This window comes from Epinephelus fuscoguttatus, linkage group LG14 (genome assembly GCF_011397635.1).
Source record: "Epinephelus fuscoguttatus linkage group LG14, E.fuscoguttatus.final_Chr_v1".
NCBI classification, from domain to species: Eukaryota; Metazoa; Chordata; class Actinopteri; order Perciformes; family Serranidae; genus Epinephelus; species Epinephelus fuscoguttatus.
The window spans coordinates 3,108,876-3,133,172 of record NC_064765.1 but is presented as its reverse complement, the minus strand read 5'-3'; the positions used below and the strand labels follow the sequence as shown (position 1 = coordinate 3,133,172).

The following is a 24,297-nucleotide window of genomic DNA, read 5'->3' as shown; positions in this document are numbered from 1 at the left end:
AGGTCACAGTGACCTTTGAAAACCAACTTTTAATCAGTTCATTGTTGAGTCTAAGTAAACGTTAGTGCCAAATGTGAAGAAATTCCCTTGAGGTGTTCTTGAAACTAGTCTCAAATATCCAGAGCTCCCCTGATCTCCACACTTCGTTTTAATGCTGTGTGTGAAACAGTAACGACCTTGGAGCTAGCATATTGTAATGTTTTCTGTTGCATTTTCCTTTGCGGTGATTCAGTCATTTTAATGCCCGGGCTCGTCTCCCCATGTGCAAAGGCTCCACCAAAACAAGTCCCCTTCCACATTATTTGTTAAGAGCACCGTTGCTCCACCCTGGAGTTAGCACCGTCCAAGATGACTCTGATTGGCTTAAAGGAATTCAACCAACCCAGAGCGTTTTTTCTCCTTTAGTGCAGAATGATGATTATTTCAGCCTCACCTTTCTCCAGCGCTGGCTCGGCCCAGGATAGGTGTGGCTATGTCAGACTAACAACTGAGTGACAAGAAATCTGAAACCCATCAACTTCTTTTTCACTGCAGTTCTCTTGTGACGCTTCAACCCTCTTCACAGCATTTAATATTTCACCTTCTAAACAGAGAATGTTTCCTCTCTAACTATAACCAAACTGTGACCTCAGTAACATTAATGTTATCACCCAGTTTTATCTGTGGAACAAATTCTATAAAAGAAAAGACCAGTTTTTACTCGTATCAAAGTTTGTCCTTTGTTCCGGAGTCGATGCTCATTCCACAAAACATCAGCACATCCACCGTCTCGGGCTGGAACGATTGCTCCATAACTAAAACACACTGCAGCTTCAATCACAGCACCATCTGTCTTTCACGCTGCATCTTAGCATCAAATCAAAGTGTGACATGCTCACTGAGTGTAACAGTGCGTCAGCTGACTGCCTGCAGTGTAGAATGAAGGATGTAAAGTGTAAATGTCAGAGCGCTCTAACCTGCTGCTCTCCCAGCTCTCTCTTCAGTCGGTTCTGCCACTGCAGCGCCTGCATCACGATCGCCTCCCACCTCCTCTCCAGGTTGATCGACAGCAGCTGCAGGGCCTCCCGGTGCTGCTCCGCCTCTGGGCCCACCTCCGCCATGGGGCCCGACTGTCCCAGAGGTGGGGATAGCAGAGACAGTCTTGTCAGAATTATTAAAGCCATTATTATATTAATCATATGATTAAATTTAAAGAATGTGCCATGATATAATTCTCTTCAAGGTTAAGCTGATTCATGAGGGTTTGACACAGACTCTCTGGGGTTTCAGGAAGAATCTGGCTACATGTACATGATTTGTGTCACGATACAGGCGTTATGATTCTAAATACTGCAATAATTTAAACTGCCATAATATAATGAACAAACCGCCATATGAATAAAATCGGATTTAAAAAAATTATTGGAGTGGTCGGAGTGGAAGAGTCAAAGATAGATTACAACACTGCTATACAACAATATTGTGTACGCACAAAACTGACTTAAATGAATACAAAAATAAAAGGAAATGTCTTTGTCCATTTGGTCAAACTTGTCAACACATGTTCATTGAGACCGGGATGTCTGCATGACTCCACAGTGTGTTAGGCTTGCATTTTAATACCTCTTCTGAACTTTTTAAATCTCCCCTCTGATAAATGCCCCCATATTACATCTATATAAAAAACTAAAACTGATCGTGAAACCAATAAACATTTCTAAACAAAAAAACAAACAAACTAAAAATAAAATAAATAACAACTAATGAAAAATACAAAACTGAACTCTGGACGTGATACATTTGGTGATTTTATTTTACCCACCTGGCTCTGCTGCAGCAGCTTCTGGCAGAGTTTCAGAACAGAGGAGACTCCTCGGCGTCGGGCTCGCACCTCCGAACACAGAGACTGGAGGGTGACAAGAGAGAGGAAAAGGTCAACAAATAATAACACAGTAAATATTCAAATTATTACAATTCAGATACGAACACAACAGCGGATTTTAAGCTCATGAAACACCTTCCATTTGCTGTTTGTGTCTCTGTCTGGCAGCACAAAGTGATGTGCTTTACATTTGTACTTTGTTTGTAATAAACTCAACAATAAACTGTGCATTGAGTGAATATCACCAACAGTTCACTTTCAGTTTCACCTGCAAATAAAAAGATTAGATCAAGGCCATGTTTTGTTTCAACACTGTTCAGGGGGTCGGGTTCTTCTGCCAGAAAATTTTGAGCATCAAACGCTTAATTTCCTGCATTCATGTGAATATTTATGCGACAATTTATGGTTTATGTGTCTTTAATTTTGTTAAAATAAAGGTCCTTTGCTACTTTTACTTATGCATGTGTTCTAAATATTGAGGGGGGCATCTGGAAATCTACACCTATGGATTTGATAAACTCAGTTGTTCATTTGTTCATTTGTCACATGGTAAAAGGAGTGCCCTTGCATAGCTCTTTTCTAGTCTGCCAGCCACTCAAAGTGCTTTTTAAACTACATATCACATTCACTCATTCACACACTCTAGGCTACATAAGACAGCCGCATGATCACCCCTCCTGAACACGGGCGGCGCCTCTCTGCAGCCGCCTCCACAGGAACAGGATAGCACCACATGGCACAACAGTCCTGATTCACTGTGAAGCACTCGACTACTCTCCTTCTCTCCCAGAATCCTCTGCTCTGTCAGATCAGCACATGGAAGAAGAGCCACGTGGTAGAATGATGCTGTCCAGGATTTAGCTAAGTTTTGGTAGATCCAAGGCTACTACAGTTCCTGATGTCCTGGTGGAAACTGATGGGAGGTCATCTAGTTTATTTCCAACACCTGTACAATGGCTAGCAAGATGCTAGCTCAGCTGGTGCCCATCTTCTCCATCTGTCCTTGATGTTTACTGATATTTAGATCTAGCAGAAGTCGGCAGAAGAAGAGTGTACCGACTGGTGAGATGACTTCCTCATCCCGACGAGTGCAGCTACACGCCACCACTCTCCAAAGCCAACCATAAAAACCACCATCAACACTTGCAACACAGACAGTAGTACCTAAATTTAGTGGAGCTGCCAAAGAGGCGACTGGAAGCATCTGCGCCTACATCACAGCATATCAATTGACTGCTCTTGTTTCTTGAACCATCAGACTTTGATGTCATGATGTCAGTGTGGTCACAGCTCTCAGCAATTAATTCGGTGAGTCAAACATTAACATCACTGTCAAGACAAAACTGTGAAAATGAAACCAAAGTTGTTAAAAAACAGCAGACTGATCCTTTAAGCTAAAGTTAAAAACAACGAGTCCAAACAAAAGCTACATTTGGTTCTATTTATTCTTTCCATTCTCCACAGCTCGGTGCAGTTTAATTCAGGTCATTCATAACAATTAATTAGCATAAAGTCAAATTCAGCACACAGATCCTTGATCAGCAGTAGCAGTGCATAAAATAAATGACAACAGCCAATATTCTCCCCTCTGCTCGGCGCTCTGCTGCTGTCTAATAAATGCAAAAAAGGGGGAAAAAGAAACACAAGGATTGGCAGTGCCTATTATAAATCACTATATGCTGATGAGTTTCCACACCCAAAGGTCAGCGAGTGTGTGTGTGTTTGCATGTTTACTCATGCAGGCGTGTGCACAAGTGTGTGTGTATGTAGATGTGTGTGCAAACATATGCATGTATTTCTGAGTGTGTGACAGAATAAAGGGGACAGCCTTACTCCTCTGCAGCAGCGACCAAACACGTCCAAGCCCCAAACTATTTATGCTAATCCTGCCCGCTCGCTGAAAAGCACTTCCTTTACATTTTCTTTACATTTTTCCAATAAATATTAAACACTATTACAATGAAATGGGATTCTCTTTCTCCCTCTCCTTCCTGCATGCACACACACACACACACACACACACACACACACACACACACACACACACACTCTGCTGCTCTCTCACACACTCTCAACTCTTCTTCTTCTGTCTTTCATCTCCTCGTTCTCGCTCTCTTCAGTTTAGCATATTTGTGGCTCGCCTGTTGTCTAAACAGGAGATGGGGATGCAGAATACAGCAGACAGGATCAAGAGGACAAGCCCGGTGTGTGTTTGTGAGGTTGCAGATAAATTTATTCCAAACAGGAGGTGTGTATTACGTTGAAGGAGGAGGCTCGAAACAACAACAAAACGACTGAGTGATACTCGCTCTGCGCCAAATAACTGCAGCAGACAGCGTGGAGCGAGCACAGGAAGATGAATTAAACTAGATTGAAGCTGGAACAATAATTCAGCGTGTTAGAGTCAGACGACGACGGTCATAACTCTAAAATCTGCTCCACAAAGTCTGCTCCAACAACAGAAAGTCGAAGTCATTGACTGAGAAATATTTTTACTATAAATATGAGCTGCCGAGCTGAAAAACTTCTTCCCGTCAGCCCTTTGATTGGTGAAGACAAGTCAGATGTTGGGAACGTTTGTAGGATCTGATTTCATCCACTTGGTAATTGCATAACTTTGACAAACATGGCAATAAATGATCGCAGCTTAACGGGAGATTGAAATGATTCGCTTTAATATATAATCAATACAGTTGTTTACACAGGCCGCCAAATGGCTGTGACCCAAAGTCTGTTTCTACAGATCTGTTTTCCTCCGACTTAAATAACTACACTTACTTTCTGTTGGGCTCTAAGTGCTGCCAGAACACTGCTAATGCACAGAATTACTGTGGCTGGATGCATGAGACTCTCTAAACTTAGCATGCTTATGCAGCAGTGCACGCATTGGCAAGCTCCTTAACTGTCTCATCCTGTGCTCCGAGAGCATGTAATACAGGTAGTCCAGGTAGTAATACAGGTTGACACTGGGCTGGCTCAATCACATTTTTAAACCCGTCCCCCTTTGAGCTCCGTGCCATCATTAAACAGCATCTGCAACAAAAAGTGGGCCAAATTGTAGAATACAAAACGCAAGGCAGATGTGGAGAAACTGCAGGTCAGAAAAATTTTAGCACCTTGCTGCCTGCTCACAGTAACTCAGTCTTGTTTCTCAACTCTTCTGCCGTGAATCACGAGGGGTCTCATTTATAAACATCGCATATGCACAAAATGAGGCCTGAAAGAGGTGTACGCCATTTACCACGCAAAAGCTGCGATGTATAAAAACAGACTTGATGGAGACGGCAAATTGGCGACACAGATGGTGAGGTGGAAGCCTGAGAAGTTGAGATTGAGTATCAAAGTATGGGCTGGTTTTATTTCTGAAGTTTGAAAACTTAGTCAGATTAGACTGAAAAATTCATACTGTAAGCCCGAAGGCATGCAGAATATACTGTTCATATTGTCCTTTAATTTGTATATTTGATCTCACACCTTCGTACCTTGTTTGGCTTGTTAAAGGAGTCATGTACAGTAGTTTGTGACCTTGAGTAGCAGTATGAAGAAATGATTTTAATACCCAAATATTTACAAATGTTTTATAAGCAAGTCAGTGCATTCAGATACTTGTTAGGAGTAGAGGAAACACACAGTGTGCAAAAAAAATGAAAAAAAGAAAACTCCATGATATTCTCTTTGTTAAGTGACGGGGGCCCTATTAGAGCATTTACGGTATGTATTTTAGTTTTCACTTTGTCTTGACTCTATAAAAAGCATTTCAAAAACACATTTTCAGTGGATGGGATCAGTCTAAATGCTGATAAATATGACTTTTACCGTCATCATCAGTATCATGATTGCAGTTTGGTCAGCTTGAAATACAACAAGTCTTTTCTGTGAGAGTTGATTTTCAGACAGAGAAGAGAAAGAGAGGATCCTAAGTCTCTATTGTTTCTGCACTGCTGCTTTTATGCACTGATCCCTCTCTCTTTCTCTTCCTCTCTTTCTCTTTGGTGGGTCGAGCCTGGCTGGGCCCATATTGACTCAGAGGGCTCTACAGACACAGTCCGACAAATATTTGCTAAAAAGCTTTTCTTCCAAAATACATGGAAAGCCATGGAGTGGCTGCAGAGGAAGAGAAAAGAGACGGAGGATGTAGAGGGAGGGATGAGGTGGACAGAAAAGCTGAGAACAAGTACAAGAGAGGTCAACGGAGAGGATGAGGAAGAGTAGAGTGGAGAGAGAAACAGGAGAGAGAAGATTAAACTGGGAGATGAAGGGGATCGGAAAGATAAAGACAGGGACAAACAGAGAGACAGAAAAAAGACGAAAAACTCCTAATTCTGCTGATCAAGAAAACTTCTCAGTTTTTAATTGTTTATGTGACGGGTGTGTCCAGTGTCGTCGCCTCAGGGTTGCATCTCTGCTTTTTGCAGATGATGTGTCGATGTTCTGATCGTTTCTTTGAGCTCTGACTTCCTGCAATAATTTGCAGGTATTTTTTTGTCGTTTAATGTCATGGCATTCTGTCGGACAAAACAGCAGATTGCTCAGACCATGTTGGAGATGACCTTAACACATGGAGTTTGGTTCTTTTGATCCAGAACAAAGATCAAATGTTGCATTGTTGTGTTTTGTATGTGCTCCTGATTGTGTTCACAGACATTTTACAAACAAACCAAGGGCTGTGAACATAAGACCATGACTGACAGGTGGCTCATTGATCGAACCGTTTTAGTGATGTCATCTTGCATCAATAGGCTACATGGATCCACGTGAGGTAATGAAATTCAGGTGACTCACAGCAAGTTGTGCACAACTTCAACACCGTGTCCTAACTGGATGCCACGCGAGCGGGCGTCAGCGTCTATATCAGTTTGATTGCACTGTTTTCTATTGAACTGTCCTAACTACCTGCCAGCACCTGTCATAAACAAGCCAAACAGGTAAATGCACCAGAGTTTGTTTGAAAAGAACCAAACAGGTTAGGTGTGAAAGTATCTTGGGGTATTGTTTATGAGTGAGAGGAAGATGAAGCACAAATCAAGAGGTGCACTGGCACCACGTCAGCACTTATGTCAGAGTTGTACCAGACTGTCATGGAGAATGAAACTTCAGGTGAAGCTCTTGATTTAATCAGTCTATGTTCCAAACCTCACATATGGCACATGACCTTGGGTAGGGACAGAAAAAACAAGCCACCAAAATTTCCTTGGCAAGGTGTTCGACTCCTCCTCAGAGACCAAGAGAGGAACTCAGAAGTCCAGGAGGTGCTCAGAGTACAATTATTGCTCTGACTTATTAAAGACGCCACTTAATGAGGGTTTGTCTTCCCGATGCTGTGTGGGAATGTCCTGCATCCCTTAGAGGAGCTGGACAATGTGGCTACCTGATGGCCACAGTGAGAGATGCACAAATTAAAAAGAGATGCCAAAAATCAGTATCGGCCAATATCAGCCATGTTACTGCCATCAGCCTATCAGCAAATAAGATTTTATTCACTGATGGCAGTGGCCGATATTTTCTGTTGTGTCACATTGTTTTTGCGCAGGCTACAAGACAGTCCTGAAGCCAATCGGTATCTCGATGAAAACAGAAAATGTGTTTTGGTGGAACAGAGTCTTCCGCAGGACTGAAGGACACAGTATAGCTGCTTTTGTTGCGTCACAGGACGCACCATATGTTTTCCCCAATAATGCTACACTTTGAACAACAAATCTGTGTTGACATCGGCAGCAATAATGGCTAACGGAGGTTGCACTGAGTTACATTATGATGCGTTCAAGCTCTATTTAGTGAAAATGAGAATTTGGTGAAGGTGAATTATAGTTATGATAGTTTTTGGCAAACAACTTCCATAGAGTTGTTTGAAGGATAAATTTGTTGATGTTTTCACAACACTATAAAACAGATATTAGAGAAGGAATTATAATATATTATAAATAATAAAAGACGACTGAAGCAGTTATTTTTTAAAAGATTCTTTTTTTTGAATGAAGGTTATTTTAAAGGTTGTTTGAAATAAATGTGTATGATTGAATTTGTGTTCATTTAAAGGCTGAATAGCTTTCCCTGGCACAAAGGAGGTAAGAAATAACAACAAAAGTTAATGAGAGCCAAGAACATACTCACTTTGTTAGCATACAGGTCACAGTAACATTAGCCATAATAGCTGGAATGAAGAATACTTAACAAGACGGCTAAGCTGTGACAGTTTTAGGTGATTTGCCAAGCTTGTTATGGATTTGTGACATGCCAGTTTCCTTTGGCTTATCTGGCACTTTTTGGGGGTCGTCTTCGAGAAATTCGTAAACTATTCCAGACGCTTGACTTTTTGACATCTTGCCTGTGTATCTTTAAGTTTTTCACATGTGGTAAAACTGTCAGAGTTACAGTTTTGCTGGACTGCAAGTGATCAACATTAGATTAGAACAAGTCAGAGTCACAAAACTATCACTATGTTTCAGTTTACTTGTCTGAGTGTAAGTACAAATAACCAACACTATTTCTGGATTTATGGGCTATTTGGGATTATTGGAGTTTTGCAATTATACATATTTATCTATAAACTGAGTATTTGAATATTGTTGTGGATGTTGATTTCCATGGCAACAATCAAAGTTTCAAATATTCAGGGCAGCCGAAACGAAACGAAGCGAAGTGAGACGAGACGAGATGAAACGAAACAAAACAAACGTTTGTTTGCAATAGCTTCCAAGTAAAAAACCCTCACGCATCACGTGCATAAAATAAAACGGTGCTGCGCGAACACTGCCTCATTTGGTCATTTTTAGCCTTCTAAAATAAGGCCCAACAAAAAAATCATTATCAGTTTAAGTGTACATTATATTTAAAACACTTTCACCGTTTTACCTGGTCATCAGATTTCCAATGGGGCACTGACACCGTTTTATCAAAGCCACCTGATGTAAGTGTACAAGGTAAAGTAGAAAAAATATTCAAATATAGCTTGCAATGACATTGATATTGATTTTTTAAGTGGCTAAAATACATTTTTCTGCAGTCCTGTCCACAACAGTACTGCAGAAGCTGCTGAGCTTCCATGCCAGTTGTCTACCGGGAACTGACTGATGTCAGCGCGGTATCGGCCTCGAATTTTACCACTGGTGCGTGTCTATCCACTGTCAGTGGATAAATAGATGGTTTTTAGCTGAACAAAACAGAGGTTCTTTGAGTCATAACTACGGCATACCAAGATACAAAGACACTCCAGGAACCCTGGTGAGAACCCTCATTTCTCTCAGGGTGTGATGTCATTTCTGTACGTCTCTCAAGGTGGTCAAATTCAAGGTCAACCAACAGGAGACACAAAAAGAACAAGTGATGTCTTTATCTCCTTGTTTGTTTTCTCTCTCCCTCTCTTCATGTATTTCTCCGTGTGTCACTCAACACCCTCTCTCAGGAAGGGTGACCGACTCGGGATAAACAAAAAGAAGAGGATCTGCTCTACTCTTCCTTTAATTCCCTCTTTACCATCTCTCTCTCTTCCTTTCTCCTTCTTCTTGAGCTCGATCTGTCTCTCCTCCTCTCCACCCCCCTCTATCTCTCTCATTCTTAAATCTCCCTCTCCTAAAAACAAAATCCTCTTAACTCTCCTCCACCTCCTCATCTCCACAATCTAATTACCGAGACCTGCCGTGAAGAGAGGGATGGAGGGAGAGCAGGCAGGGAGGGAGGAGAGGATAGAGGATAGAGGATAGAGGAGAGTGGAGGTTGTTAGTGTGGTTGCTACGTCAGTGTTTTTAAACAGTAAAGCACTTTGAGATGAGACTCAGACACAAGACCAAGACAGGGAAACATTTAAAGTGTGTTTATACCAGTGTCAATACAATAACTGAGTTCTGCTGCTGAAATCAAAATGATTCAATGGTGTTAAAACTGTTTCAACACCGAACACTGAAGCTTAAGAAGCTCAAGTCAACAGCTAAACACGCAGCTGTACGACAGCTTTGCATAAATAAAATAAATTACAAATTACCCAATCAATGGAGATTTGACTACAGATCTGATGAGATATTCAGTGGCACCATTTTGGATATTTAGTGCAACATATTTCGCTTGAAAAAGTACTGAAGCTTGTTACGCAGCCTCTGACACAACAAGTATGGAGGGAAGGAAAAGATTATTTTCTATTAGTAAGACCGTTATAACTGTTAAGGCGCCAGACTTTTTCATTTAGGTGCACCCAAATCTCTTCACTACGGCTCTACGGGTCATGTATCCTCTCACAACAGCTTGTGTGTCCTATGACTTAGCACCCCACAAACGATGTCATGTACTTAATGTTAAGTTACCTTACTAGTGTAAAGATATGGAGGTTAGGTTTAGGCAAGTAGAATTACTGTCAAAACAGTCTCACTCAGAACTCGTCACTCATTCTGGGACACCGTGTCAACTTCAGCCTGTTACATGCATTGTCTGTTTTCAAAATACACTTCTGTTTTCACAGGAAATGTACAGTTTGATACAGTTTTTTCCTTCAACAACAAACACACATGGTTGGGTTTCGGAAGAAAGAACAGGGTTTGGCTTTACACTCAAACTGGATGCAAACACCAGCCTCCTGGGTAAAAGTCGGTGGTTGTTGGACCAATCTACTACCCCGCCTGCCCGCCTAACTTGGTCCTGCCACGGATTTTTTTTTGTTGGTGTCTAACGCTGGAAGTCACTGACCAAGCGCCAGTATTCGAAGACTTCGGAGTAAGACTGGGTTATTACTGTGGTTAGGTTTAGGAAAAGAAAACTTGGTGACGATGTACCTTAAAATGACTCAAAGAGCACACAGTTCCAAACAAACACCTCCTGGGGAAAGTCCTGGCAGAAAGTCCTGGGATTTTTGGCCCAACAAAATGTGTGGGGTGGTTTTGGTGCATTTCTTTTCACAGGAAAATGTATGAACAATGCATTAGGAGGAGTGTTTAAATTACTTCCACCTTGGCTGTGTGCTAATGGAAATGCCAACTGCTTCTGTATTTTAATTGTTTATCTTTTTATCCCATTCTTCTTTTGCATCTTAAGACTGCTTGAAAGCAGCAGGGATAAGGAGTCGCATGTCAGTCAGCACCAGTTCCAAAGACATAGGCCCATGGGTAAAAATTTCTGGATGGAACTTGGGCTTGTGAACTTTGGTTCTGCATTATGTGCATCAATGAAATAACTGTCAGGCACAACGGTGCAACAGATGTTTGTTCACATTTGACAGATGGGGCAAAAACGGTCACAATCTGAAGCCCTGAACTGAGATAGTGATAAAGACTACAATATAACACAAGTACTATTAATGCAACTACTTTAAAAGGAGCCATATGCAGTTTGTTTGTATTAAGTTTCACTTCTGCTTTACCTCTACTTCTCTCTTCTGAAAGTACACAAAGATATGAAAAACTCAGACATATTAAATCATCATAACATCACTTATATAAATGTGTCATCTGCCATCTTGCTTACGTTTAGGCTAAAAAAAATGACGTCAGTACCTTCATACTTGAGGATCTGTTTCTCAGACTGAAGTTCCTGGATCATAATTCACCATCTCACTGAAACTTGGAGCAACGTGTCAAAACTAATGCAGCCTTTTAAAAAGTATTTTAACACCTGTGTAAGTCTTATACAAGTTAAAAGTGAGGGAAAGACTGAGAACAGTGAAAACTAATATAAAAAATAAAGAGGGGAAGACAGGAGCATGAAGACAAAGAAAAAGGATAGAAAGGGAATATAACATATAGGAATGAGACAGTTGTTAAGAAAGAGTGAGAGTGAAAGAAAAACAAGAGAGAAAGGACGAGAAGTAAAGAAGACAAGGACAAACTGTAAAGAGAGGAGAGACAGGAATAAAGAGAGACAGAGAGAGAAGGAGAATTTTGGCTGCTTGCGCAGTGACCCAGTGGATATTTCAATCAATTACCATTAATTAGAAATCTCTGATTAATTCTATTTGTTGATTAAGTCAATTAAAACCACAAGCACTCGTTATCGCACAACGAGCCTAATGAATTCCTGTCGACAATTTGTTCCCACACACATATTCCCTCTGCTGCTGCTAATACCGCCTACAGCTAGCAAACTTTGTCGTTTGCATACTCTTCTCCATCTCTCCCTCTTTTCTCTCCCTCTCTCTCTCCACGTCTGACATTTCTGTCTTTCTTCCTGCATCGTTTCACTCCCTCCATTTTATCCTCTCCTCTGTTCTCGCTCCTTTACCCTACTATCTCCCGGTTACTCTTTCATTTCTTTGTCTCAGTTTCTTCCATCTGTCCGGCTGAATTTATAAAAATATAGAAGTTACTGTACAACCATATTCTGCCTCTGGAGGTTTGTTCAAGAGCACCTTGACAGTCGTCATTGAGCAGGAGGAGTGTGCAGAGATCACTTCCTTCAGGGTTTGGAAGCATAAATCTTTCACTCGCAACCTTGTCCTCTAACCTCAAGGCTAGGGATTCCCAAACTTCAGTCCAGGGACCTCCAGGGGTTCTTCACATAGACTGAAGGTACAGTAAACATGGTGTACAACAATTCTGCAACCTTCCTCCAGAGATTTAAAGTCTTGTTTTGGAGTGAACTCAGTTTTGGGTGCCTGTAAATCAGCGGTGAAGGGCACAGAGTTAAGTAAAAGGCAAAACATCTCAGGGATCTTATTCCTGTTGATGCAGTGTATTTGTGATGAACTGCTGTGGTACATTTTCAACTTCTGTTTAATCTTTTAACCTATTGTGCTCTTTATTGTTGTTTTGAGGATGTGAGGGGCTGCTAAACAGGTCTCCAGACTGCGACCAAAATGGTTGCATATGCAGGCATTTTTTGTGAGTGTACGAATTAAAATTTTACGAGGTTGAAATACGATTGCACGATGCAGACTGAAGTCTCTGAAGGCCCAGACACACCAAACTGACTTCAGAGAACAAAAGCCCCCTGCTGCATCGCCTCAAGTCGCCAGACATCAGCCAAAAAGTTGCACATGAACGTAGTACAAAGTAGCAGCCGAACAGCTAACCAGCACTTATGTTCTGCACCTGCATGAAATGAAATGATTTTCCACACCAGCAGACGGCGGTACTCTGTATTCATCATTCAAAAAGGGAAACTGGAGGACCGTCTTGATGCTACTTAGTCCATTAAAACATTAACAACACAATTTAATTTTTAAAGAACCGAGTATGTTCACCGTCACAAAACATGTTTGCTACAGAGCTCAATAGCTAAAGAAAAATAATCTAACTTTATGGAACAAATTTATTTTGATCTCAGACGGAAGACCCAAAAACATAATGCCTCCAGTGTCGGCTATCGCGGCTATTATCAGTTTAGACGCGCTGTGCCACACTGAGCTGCGCCAGAGATGGACCATCTCTGAAGAAGGCCCTCAAGCAGGTAGCAATGACGTTTCTTGACACCAGCCTGATGACACCTCGTCTTGTCTGAGAAAGATGTTTTAAAAGTACCTGCACTGCTGTGTGATGGAAAAACACATGCAGCACAAATGACGGCTGACTTTAGGCGTGGATCAGCCTGCTGCTTTGAAACGTCATCACTCAAGACAAGCCGTCATCAGTTTAAGGCACATCTTCAAGCAGGAAGTCCCGTTGTAATGGAAATGCAAATCTCAGCTGTGCTGGGCTGACGGGCCAAACCAACCCAAGACAAGTCAGCCCATGACTGCTGGAAGTGGTACAGGTAACACAATATCTAGAAGAATGTCCACTCATCTAAGAGGCTTCTTCAGCTGATGGAGAACTGAGGAAACACAAATAAAAGCAAATCATGTCATGTCTTACCTAATTCCGTCCATATATTTGGCCTGTATCTATATTGGGATGGATTTATAACCTGAAGATGAATATATCAAAGTTTTAAAGGATGTTTTCATGTTGGACCTCAGTGACCGTCGCTCCTATAAAAATTATCTGAATTTTCTTTGATGATGTGCTTTGTATCGTTTCATAAGACTTCTTGGAGCGGGTCACACAACATTATGCAATGAAACTTGATGCCCTGCCTCCGCTGACCCAGAATCCATCTGTTTCCTGCTCTACGGTTTTTAACATCACATATAAATGGGGTCTGAAAGTCAGCGGGATTCGTTAAGGGCTTTTAGAGCAATTCACTGAAAATGGAAGCAGACAATAAAGCAAGATGTAGCTCTCCCACTCACTTCACCGCCGTGTTTGTGACATTTATGGCGAAAACCTGGCAACCTGGATGCATTAACATATCAATTTAGTACTCTGACAAAGTGAGAGCTCGACTCCAGAGTGAGACATTTATGTTTCCGTTTTTGGGTTTCTCCAGAGTGACTCATGATGAGGTCAGAAACATTGTGGAGGGTTTTTTCCTTTTAACGTTACAAGAAAGTGACACGTTTCTATAAAAATGGTCACAAAGATTAAAGGGCCAGTTCACCCCTAAATTAATCTATATATATTTATACCTGTAGTGCTATTTATCAATCTGGATTATCTTGGTGTGAGTGTTTGAAATATCAGATCTGTGCATAAGGAAGGAGGCATGCATCTACTCATGGACAACATGTAAACATAACATCCTCCTCTGCTGAGCTGTAACGTTAGCTTGCTCAGTAATGCTGCGTGAGCTAGCAGTGGAGGCACGCTACCTTCTGCGCAGCAATACGGTTCGGTAGACAGAAAATAGTTCCGATGTGAAACAGCTCACAACAAGTTTGGTGGTAAATCTTTTGAAAAATTTGCGCACACACAAATCTCTCCCCAGTGCTTAAAAAGTATTTGATATACCAGATCTCTGTAAACTTTGAGTCATTTTAAGGTACATCCTCACCATGTTTCTTTGGCTAATCCTAATCACAGTAACTTTACATTGAGGCGAAAATACAAAAGATATCATACTAGAACTAAAACTAGAACTAGAAATCCTTACTATCCTTGCATGGGAACACAATGAAATTAGTCTGTGACACTCAAGTGATACATTCCAACAAAGAACATAAAAACACAAAACACAGGATGGCAGAATGGCAGTAGTAAACATCATTGTGGCTCGCGTTTTAGCAGCTCTGTGGTGTGTGCTAGATGACAACAACACTAATCGTTCTATGAAAATACCACGACTATTTCCAGGGTTAGAAAAACATTTAAGACTGAACTACAGATCCTGTTCACATCACTGAAAGCTTGTGTGAAACAAGTTTTCAGACCCTTTACTAAAGTAAAATTACTAATACAACGCTGTCACACAAGTGCAGTAAAAAGTACAATATTTAGTGGAGCTGAAGTATTAAGTAGCATGAAATGTGAATCCTCAAATACTTCAAATTTGTACTTAAATAAAGTTCCACCACTGCCTAAAGCATGATGGGAAGTGTAGTGCCGAAAGCTCAGTCCAAATTAAAATGGAAATAAGAAGAAACAATAGACTGAGGGTGATACAATCAAAGTAAAGACACGCAGTAACTCTGCTTTAACAGAATCAGTTCAGTTGTTTGATTAAAGGAAACAAAAAGCTCGGTGGCCTTCCTGTGAGAGTCAGAATGGATTACTGCTGACATCATCAGGTCTTACTGATTATTGTAAATTATTAGCTGAAGTCCTTCTTTCCCGCTCGACACACGCAGCGACGGTTCAGGGATGAAAGCTTTACTCTTAAAATATTCAGCAGCAGTAAACAAATGGAGGATATATGAAGTCTTTGTGAGTGAAAGCATTTACTGTTCTCACTAATGCAGCGGAGCGAACACGCCGCGCACAGTTAAAACGCTGCTATCAATAAAATCCAATCTCCCTCTGTCTGTCTGCATTTCTCTGTATATTCGTCTTTTCAGCTCTTTCTCTCATCCGTCTTTTTCTTCCTTTCTTTCTGTGTCTCACTTTACAGGCTGTTCCTGCGTTCCTCGCTGGTCTCTCCATCTCTGGCCACTCTCTCCATCTTTCCCTCTCTCCAGGTCTATCACTTTTCAGTTGTTCCTGCTCTCTCTCGTCCTCTCCATCTTTCACCTTGTCTCTACCTCTTGTTCTGTCTCTCTGTTTTTCCTGCTGTTTTAGCAGATGAAAGTGGTTTTCTCGTCTGTCTCTATTTGTCTTTCTCTTCTTACTCATGTCTCCAGGGTCGTGTTTAGCTTTCTATCGCCACTGAAATAAATATTACTCAAACATTTGGATATTACAACGCATGTTAGGCGTGTCATCTCTCCTGCCTCCTCTGGAGAAACTCTAAAACTCTAAGTGGTTTGCTCCATGGGCATGTAGCTACTTCCATGTTTCAGATGATACGTCATGTTTGAGTCGACCAATGAAGATGAGTTTACATATCACCTTGGGTTCGTCCTTCACCTTCTCAAAATGATCCCACACTTTGGATTTCCTGCCCGACATGTTATTAACTAGCCTGTGGAATAACCGCAGGTACCAGCCCTGGAGATTAACCTGACTCCTGTCTGACTGCTGAGCGTGGACACTTCCTGTGTCTGTGCTTTCAAAGTAAAGTCACACATGGTCCAGTCATATAGGTTTGGATTTATTTTGACAAGGTGCAGCTCCTGATAGAGTTTCACTTCTGTTTTTTTTCCCCCATGACTAAGTGATCAATGAAATCTTGCCGACTAATGACCTTTGTCGTCAATTAACATTTGGTCGATTATCAGGGGGCAGCCCTACCTAATGTACTCATTAGGGGTGGGGGAAATAATTGATTCTGAGATGCATCGTGATGAGGATGTGGATGATTTGGCACTGAATCACAATTGTCAATAATTGATAATCTAAATGTTTATTATAATGTGATGTTGACGGAATGAAAGAGGCGGAACTCAACCACGAGATCAATGCATCATCATCAACTCTTTTCTCACCAGCGTCTTCTTCTCTTCCTCCATCACTCTAACCATCCCTTTCTTTTTGTCTCGTCTTGCATTTTTAGCAGATTAAACACCAGTTTTCTTTCTTTGGGTTTCTCTTTCACCCCCCATCTTTCTGTTATCTCTCCGGACTGCTCTTTCTTTCTCTCTGTCTCTCTTTTTTCTTCCAGGACTTTCTTCTCTTTCTGTCTCTATTCTGTGTTTTGATTCTGTCTCTGTCTCCACTCCTTTAAGCAGATGAAAGGGCCGAGTGTTTTCTTCTCCTCCCGAGCAGATGAAGATGAAAGTCTGATCTTGTTTGTTGGCGCCGTTACCGCGGCAACGTCTCACCTGTTTGCTTCGCCTTCAACCCCTAACGAGCAACTCTTAACGAGAAAACACCCCTTCAAAACACCGACGGGCGCAAACACACACTCACACACACAAAATCCAAGGAGCACCAACAGAAGTACAACCAAGAAACACACACACACACACACATGGGCATAATCAAAAGACACACACACACGTACACACACACAGCCTGAGTTTCTGGCGGGGAGTCGGTGGATCTTTAATCCTCATCATGCAGCAGGTATCGATATCAGAGCCTCGCTGTCACCTTCTATTAGCTGCCTGAGAGAAGCTGAGGGGGGCTCATATACTGAGGGGGAGGGAGCTGTAGTTTGTGGACTGTGGTGCGTATAGATGTGATGTCACCGTACACACAAGTCACATTTCATCCACAGAGGCAGACACACAAACAAACATTCAGCATATGTCCAATACATTAAACATAAAAATGCTTCTGACCAATCAGCTTCACAGATAAACTTCTGACATGTTGAATTCTGGTCTGATACTTAAAGGAACAGTTCACCCAAAAACAATATAAAATGTCAGACTGTCTAAATAATGGCCGTATTGCTTATTACAACCCATATTTGTGTTTACTGCTGGGCAGCTACCTCCAGTGGCCATATTAATTATGACAGGAGCAAAGGAGGAAGTCAAGTGACGTAGTATGAAGAGTGACAAAGTCTGCATGAGGAGGAGGTCGGATTGGATGGATGGGTCAAACAAACACAGGACTTTGACTCAGGAAGTTATGTGTGAACCCAAAGGTCAATTTTGACTCATTTTAACGTACATGCGTAACTTGAGTTGCGTTACAAATGTGCTTATTTTAACCCAAACCAAAATGATCTTTTCCTAAACATAACCGAGTGGTTTTATTGCCTAAACTTTACCAAACCACGACAGTTTCACAGCGTTAACCTCGTGTTTAAAACTGTGACTGTTTTAAAACATTAGTTACTGGATGTAACTCCAGGTCTAAGAGTACATGTGCAGGTCATAGCAAGGTTAGGTATGAGGTGTTGTAAATTGTATAAAGCACTCACCTTCCTAGTCTCCCTATGATTAAGTTTTCAATCAACTGCATTAATGAGACCAGGCTGTTCTCACCAGTTGTTTGCATGTACACTAAGTCATACATATCCCACGTATTTTGAAAGGCTGCGATCACGTGATCCAATGTGGTGATGGCAGTAAACAAGGAAGCAGTCCCGAGCGCTTGTAAGGAGGCAGGTTAGGGTGGTGGATGGGTCACATGTTCCTTGTGAACTTCGAGTCATTTCAAGGTACGTCCTCACCATGTTTCTTTTCCTAAACCTAACCACAGTAACTTTCATTGCCTAAATCAAACCTCCGTTACTTTACGTTAACTATGTAACTGTACTTTAAGGACATAACTTCATTTGTGGGATGCAAATTCGCAGGGTATGATACAAACTGTTGTATGAGAATACGTTGAGGAGAGCAACCAAAAAATGAGAGCATATCAGTGAAAACACACTTTGATGGAGTCTCAGCAAGTAAGGTCATTAAACGTCTGAATAAGTCCCTGAAAATTCCTGTGCAGCGTTATTTGCTGCAGAATCTCTTGTGCACGCGAGCCCAACTTCAAATTCTTTAATGGGAGGATGATCTGAAAATGCTGTAAATGATTGGGTACAAGACACTGTGATAATGCTGCACAGGAATTTTCATTCAGCTTCAAGTTTTTTTGGATGTTTAATAACATTTTTGCCGTCTTTCATTTGGCCTCTATCAAAGTCTGTTTGCACTGATATGCTCTCATTGTTTGGGCACTCTGCTCTCCTTAATACCATTCAATAGAAAACTTTCTGGTCTCACAGAGAGCGTCGGGAGGTGAGAAGTATATACAATTCATAGTGTTTTGGGGTGTTTTGGTGTTACTCTGGGCTGTCAAAGACCTATGTTGATAATCATTAGAGCAAAGTGGTGATCATGATCATGTGATGGCAGTTTTGCGAGCTTTAAAACCCCCAAACAAAATTTTCACCATGTGACGTTTGACTGGAGCACAGCATGAAATGGTGCACAGAACACTGTCCAACAAGGCACCCACTGACATGTACGTGCCAAGTTGGCAGGTATATTTCTTTATGTTCAGCATCATTTAAATAAAGTTAAAGTAAAGGTACAGATTTTTTTTTTTAAGTCTTACTTAATACAACACTCCCACTTCATATTTTTGTTGAAAGAATTATTGCTTGCTCCTTTGCATTCTGGCTGTAAAGCGTTACCTTGGTGGAGCGACTGCACTGTAAGAGATGAAGGATCCTCATTCTGTGCAGAAATAAACTACAAAGCAGCCAAATCAAGTGTGTATCTGTGTCCTGGCAGTCGTGTGCAGGTTTACTGCCAGTGTTTTGTCCCAGCAACAAACCTACATGTGACTGCCATGAAATGTCAGGGCTTGATTAACCCACTCGGGGGCCCCGGGGCAAAAATGAACTGCGTGCCTCGACTGAGAGCCCTGAGGGTCTGAAGTGTTGGGCGGGTGCCCACGTTGCCCAGCTGGTAATCCATCCTTGTATGTACTTATTTCATTTTCTGTGGCTGTCTGTTTAATCTAGTTTACTGGTGTCAGAATAAACACATGTGAGGAGGTTAAGAGTTACAAATGGCATGCGAACAGGTAAACAAAGGGCGGCAGGTGGCCTTGCATATGAACAAATAAAAATTTATTCATTTCATTTGGACGATTTGAATGTATGAATGAGATGAGATGAGCCAAAGAAGATCAAGGAGAAGCTTTCCGGTGCTTCAACACTTGTGCCACGAGGCTCGTGGGTGCATGAAGTCAGGTTTTTTTGACAGAGAGAGAGAGAAAGAGAGAAGGATAAGGAGGTAGAGAGCGAATAAATACCACGTTAGGTGAATAAGTACTCTCAGAGGAGGTAGATCTTCAAGTGATTTTTGAAGACAGAGAGGAGATTCAAGTCCTGTTCAACAACAGAGGGACAAAGGAGCAGAGTTTGGACTGAGTTTTTCTGCCTTGCACTGACAACAGGACTAGGTGTGTGTGAATATGTTCAGATTTGTCAGGAAGTTAAGGTGGGTCAAAACAAAGAGGAACAAACATTGGGGAAGTGCAAGGTGAGCAAGTGTCAACTTTCAGGCCCTGTCTACACAAATACATATATTTTTGACAATGGATACCCTACAGTATATTGACTCTGTTTCAATACAAGGACAAAGGAGATCACCCAAAGATCTGACTGACACTCTAGACATGAACATTTTTTCTTTCTACTCCTCACTGACAAAAACTCCACTTCTGAAAATGTCACACTGCCTGCTGGCTCAACCGATCTTAAACCGAACCCTCATGTCTGCCAGACTTTAAACTGCAGATGCTGTGGTGGAGTGGATAACATCAGGTGCAGCAGACGTGTCTGGTTGTCTATAAAGTAGTTCAGCAATTCTAATTTAGGTGTAAAGTAGTCAAAAAATTTCAAAATTTTTCCATGACTTTTCAAATGAAAAAAAATCTTGCCCTACTCATCCAGCATTTTTCAAACAAATCAGATTTTAACTACGGTCAAACATAATTCAAGCGCACACAGAGGGAGAGACAGAACGCGTGGAGGAAATGAAGAAACATACATGATGGTGAACAAAACGTTGTCACATACTGAAACAAATAAGAGCTATGTCACGTTGACGGCTTCAGAAAGTACATTTGCTGTTTTGTTACATTACATGCACCACTTTCATTACAGTCAACAATATTCTGGGACTTCTCAAGAACTATCAATGATTTTTACTACTTCCTTCACTTTTCCAGGCCTGGAAAATGTGAATATGTAATTACATGACTTATTGACTGATGTCAACTTCAGCCTGTGACATGTATTGTCTGTTTTCAAAATACACTTCTGTTTTCACAGGAAATGTACAGTTTGCATACAGTCTCTTTCAAAATAAAAGCACTATGTCGATACAACACCACGGATTGATGTTTTTTTTCCTTCAACAACAAATGTCGTGACATTTAGCCAATACTTGCACGTCATTGGGTTTAGGAAAAAAGAACAGGGTTTGGCTTTACATTCATACAGAAAGTCGAAAGTCGGTGGTTGTTGGACTCATGCACCACCACTCCCACCGGCCCTACTGAGACTTTTGCCTCTTAATTTACGTTGCTGTCTGGCCGCATTTCCCCCTGACACTGCCGGACACCTTTACAGAATAACACCAACTGGTTATGTATCATACTGATGTGAAAGGACAGCTTTTTTCGTCTGTGTCTGATGCTGAAGTCTCTGAACAAGCGTCAGATTTTGACCACTTCGGAGTGAGACCAGGTTGTAAAATATCCGCTCTCAATCAGTAGTTGTGAATAAAGGGCCTTAAAGTTTGGAATTTCACAGTTTACCAACAGGACTTTTCTGTCAAATGGCCAAACAAGGCATTAATGCTAATAATACTACAGTGAAGGAGTCGACGTGATTTGTCCCTGGTCTCTGAGAATCAAAGGAATACAGACTTATGTTATATGGGAGGTGGGGGGTGAGATGGGGGCGTATGAACAACAGGAGGTGGGCGGGGCACCCAGTCATGAATGGTCTGAGGAAGGGCAGATTCAAATCTTACAAACGGCAGGAGGAAGAGGAGCTGAAAAAGAACGGGCTGAGGGAGGGGGTCATGTGCTACAAATGATGAGCAGGGCCGGAGGGCAAAGAGCAGGACAGGAGGGGTCCGCGGGGATGAGGCGGCCGTGGGTAACAAACAGTGGGGGAGGACAGGTTCATCTACTGTCAACAGCAGGGGAGAGGGGGAGCAGCTGAACAGATAACAAGAAAGAGAGGAAGAAAGAGCTGCAGCAAGGACAACGAGAAAACTACAGGAAGATATAAGGGAAAAAAAGAGGAGCAGTGAGACAGATAAAGATAAAGCAGAGAGAGAGAGACAGGCAGGCAGAGAGACAGGTTGAGCTTCACTTCAGAAGAATGAGCTAAACGCTCACACTGATATCCACAATCTATGCTAGCATCTGTGTGTGTGTGTGTTATATGTGTGTCGAGAGGTCGCCTCCTGACAGTGTGTGTCCGTCTGACTGAAGGAACAGAGACTTTGAACATGAACACTGATCCATTTCCATTTGCAAGAAAGAAAGAAATATGTTGTTATCGCCTACATTTTCTACGGAAGGTCACAAAGGACAAAATATTATTTATACATTTTGTTTTTGCTTCATCACAAAGTCGCCTCATGATCGCAGAGTGTCCCGCTGAGTGACTTTCACTGAACGGTTATTTCCCGAACACAATGACATTATTACACTGTCGTCTTGTGATTGAGAAGATCACCAAATTATTATTATAACAGGAAATAATATCAATAATGTGATCGCAGGAAGTAAACCTGTATCTGTGCTTTAATGAGCAGTTATCATCACAGGAAAATGTTTATGGTTTTTGTGACAATTCATACAAAACCCTTGTCCAGGTGACGTGTTGAAGAAATCATGCTAAATCATTATTTCTACTTTACAGGGATTTATGTGTTTGTATAACTGTGCTTAATATGAATTATTGTAAAGAGGTGTCATGATTTATTTTTTAACGAAACTGTTCCAAAGAAAGTTCCGTATTCTCCTCTTTTTAAAGAATAACTAGACATAAAAAGACATTTTCTTCATTATAATTTCTTTAATGAAAATTTCTGAACTCTTAACAAAGTGTTGCAGCGTCAGTAAAGACGTGTCATTTATTTCAAAATGTGATTTACAGAAAAGCTGAAGAAATAATATGTTTTTTAAAAAGCGATAAAATCATTAATCAGAGTTTGAAAGTGTTGTTCTTTGACTTGGTGACGTGTCAATCAGCCGTCTGCAGCGTCATACAAACTCAGTGAGATAAAGTGAGAAGATGCAGGAAACAGTTAACCTCGTCTGTGTGTGATTCATTTTCAGTCTCCATATCTGAACACACTCGAGAGCAGGTGAGTATTTGTGTCTGTACCTGCCTCCACTGTGAGTTCATATGTGTGTGTGTGTGTGTGTGGCTCAGTCTATTAATTCTCGGTGTGTCCGACCCCCAGAGCGTCTCCACCACAATAGAGAGTCATCGGAGGCCCGGGGCCTGCTGGAGGAGCGTCTGGCTGACGCCGTATCTTAAAGGAGCGCTAATTCAATTAACAGCCAGGTTACAGACGGACAGGTGGAGGAGGAGGAGAAGGAGGAGGAGAAGGACTAGGAAGAGGAGGAAGTGGAGGAGGACTAGGAAGAGGAGAAGGAAGTAGTGGAGGAGGAGAAGGACTGGGAAGAGGAGGAGGAGGACGTGGTGAAGGAGGAGGACTGGGAAAAGGAAGAGGAGGACTAGGAGGAGAAGGAGGAGAACAGTGAAGGAAGAGAAGGACTGGGAAGAGGAGCAGGAGGCCAAGGAAGAGGAAGAGGAGGACTAAAAAGAGAAGGAGGAGGAGGAGGAGGACATAATGTAGGGGGAGAAGAACTGGGAAGAGGAAGAGGAGGACTAGGAAGAGGAAGAGGAAGACTAGGAAGAGAAGAAAGAGGAGGAGGAGGACATAGTGAAGAAAGAGAAGGACTGGGAAGAGGAGGAGGAGGCCAAGGAAGAGGAGGACTAAAAAGAGAAGGAGGAGGAGGACGTAATGTAGGGGGAGAAGAACTGGGAAGAGGAAGAAGAGGAAGAGGAAGACTAGGAAGAGAAGGAGGAGGAGAAAGAGGAGGAGGACTAGGAAGAGGAGGAAGTGGGGGGACTAGAAGGAGGAGGAGGAGGACTAGGAAGAGGACAAGGAGGACTAGGAAGAGGAGGAGGAATAAAGCAACTCAGTACCGCCTGAAAATCTTGCTCCTGCTCACCTGCATGAGTTTAACTTGACACCTGGCTGCAGTGATATCCAGGTGGACCGCAGGCACCTGTGATGTCACAGTTTGTCACCATGTTTACAGGTAAAAATCATGACATCACTGACAGATCAGCTGAGAGGGACGTGACATCCTGCTGTTCAGCCTGGTGTTAAGTTTCACTGCAACATTCATGAGAGCGCTTCATCAAAGATCACATGACACAACATCTGCAAAGACTCACTCATGTTTCTGACTGTTAAACATGACGTCACCAAAACTGTGAAAGTGCAAACAGCAGGAGTTCAATGAGTTGCACCTCAGTAGCACCAGAAGGTGATGTGACACGTCTCCATCTACCTGCACAGATCAAACTACCTGAGTGGCTGGTCCCCTCTGACAGAGCTATTTTGTTCTTTGGGTGAACTGCTCCTTTAACATTTGTGTGCAGATATT

The 24,297-nt window shown here is 41.8% G+C and overlaps 1 protein-coding gene across 4 annotated transcripts in view; it reads right to left on the bottom strand.

Annotated features, from left to right (window-relative positions):
* akap6 (A kinase (PRKA) anchor protein 6) overlaps positions 1 to 24,297 on the bottom strand; it is a 276,529-nt gene that overhangs the window by 24,131 nt on the left and 228,101 nt on the right. For all 4 annotated transcript variants that reach the window (XM_049596070.1, XM_049596069.1, XM_049596072.1 and 1 more), the window contains 2 exons: positions 1,802 to 1,885; positions 957 to 1,109 (listed from right to left, as the gene is read on the bottom strand). In XM_049596070.1, coding sequence (XP_049452027.1) covers positions 957 to 1,109; positions 1,802 to 1,885 — 237 coding nt within the window. The remainder of the gene's footprint in view (positions 1 to 956; positions 1,110 to 1,801; positions 1,886 to 24,297) is intronic.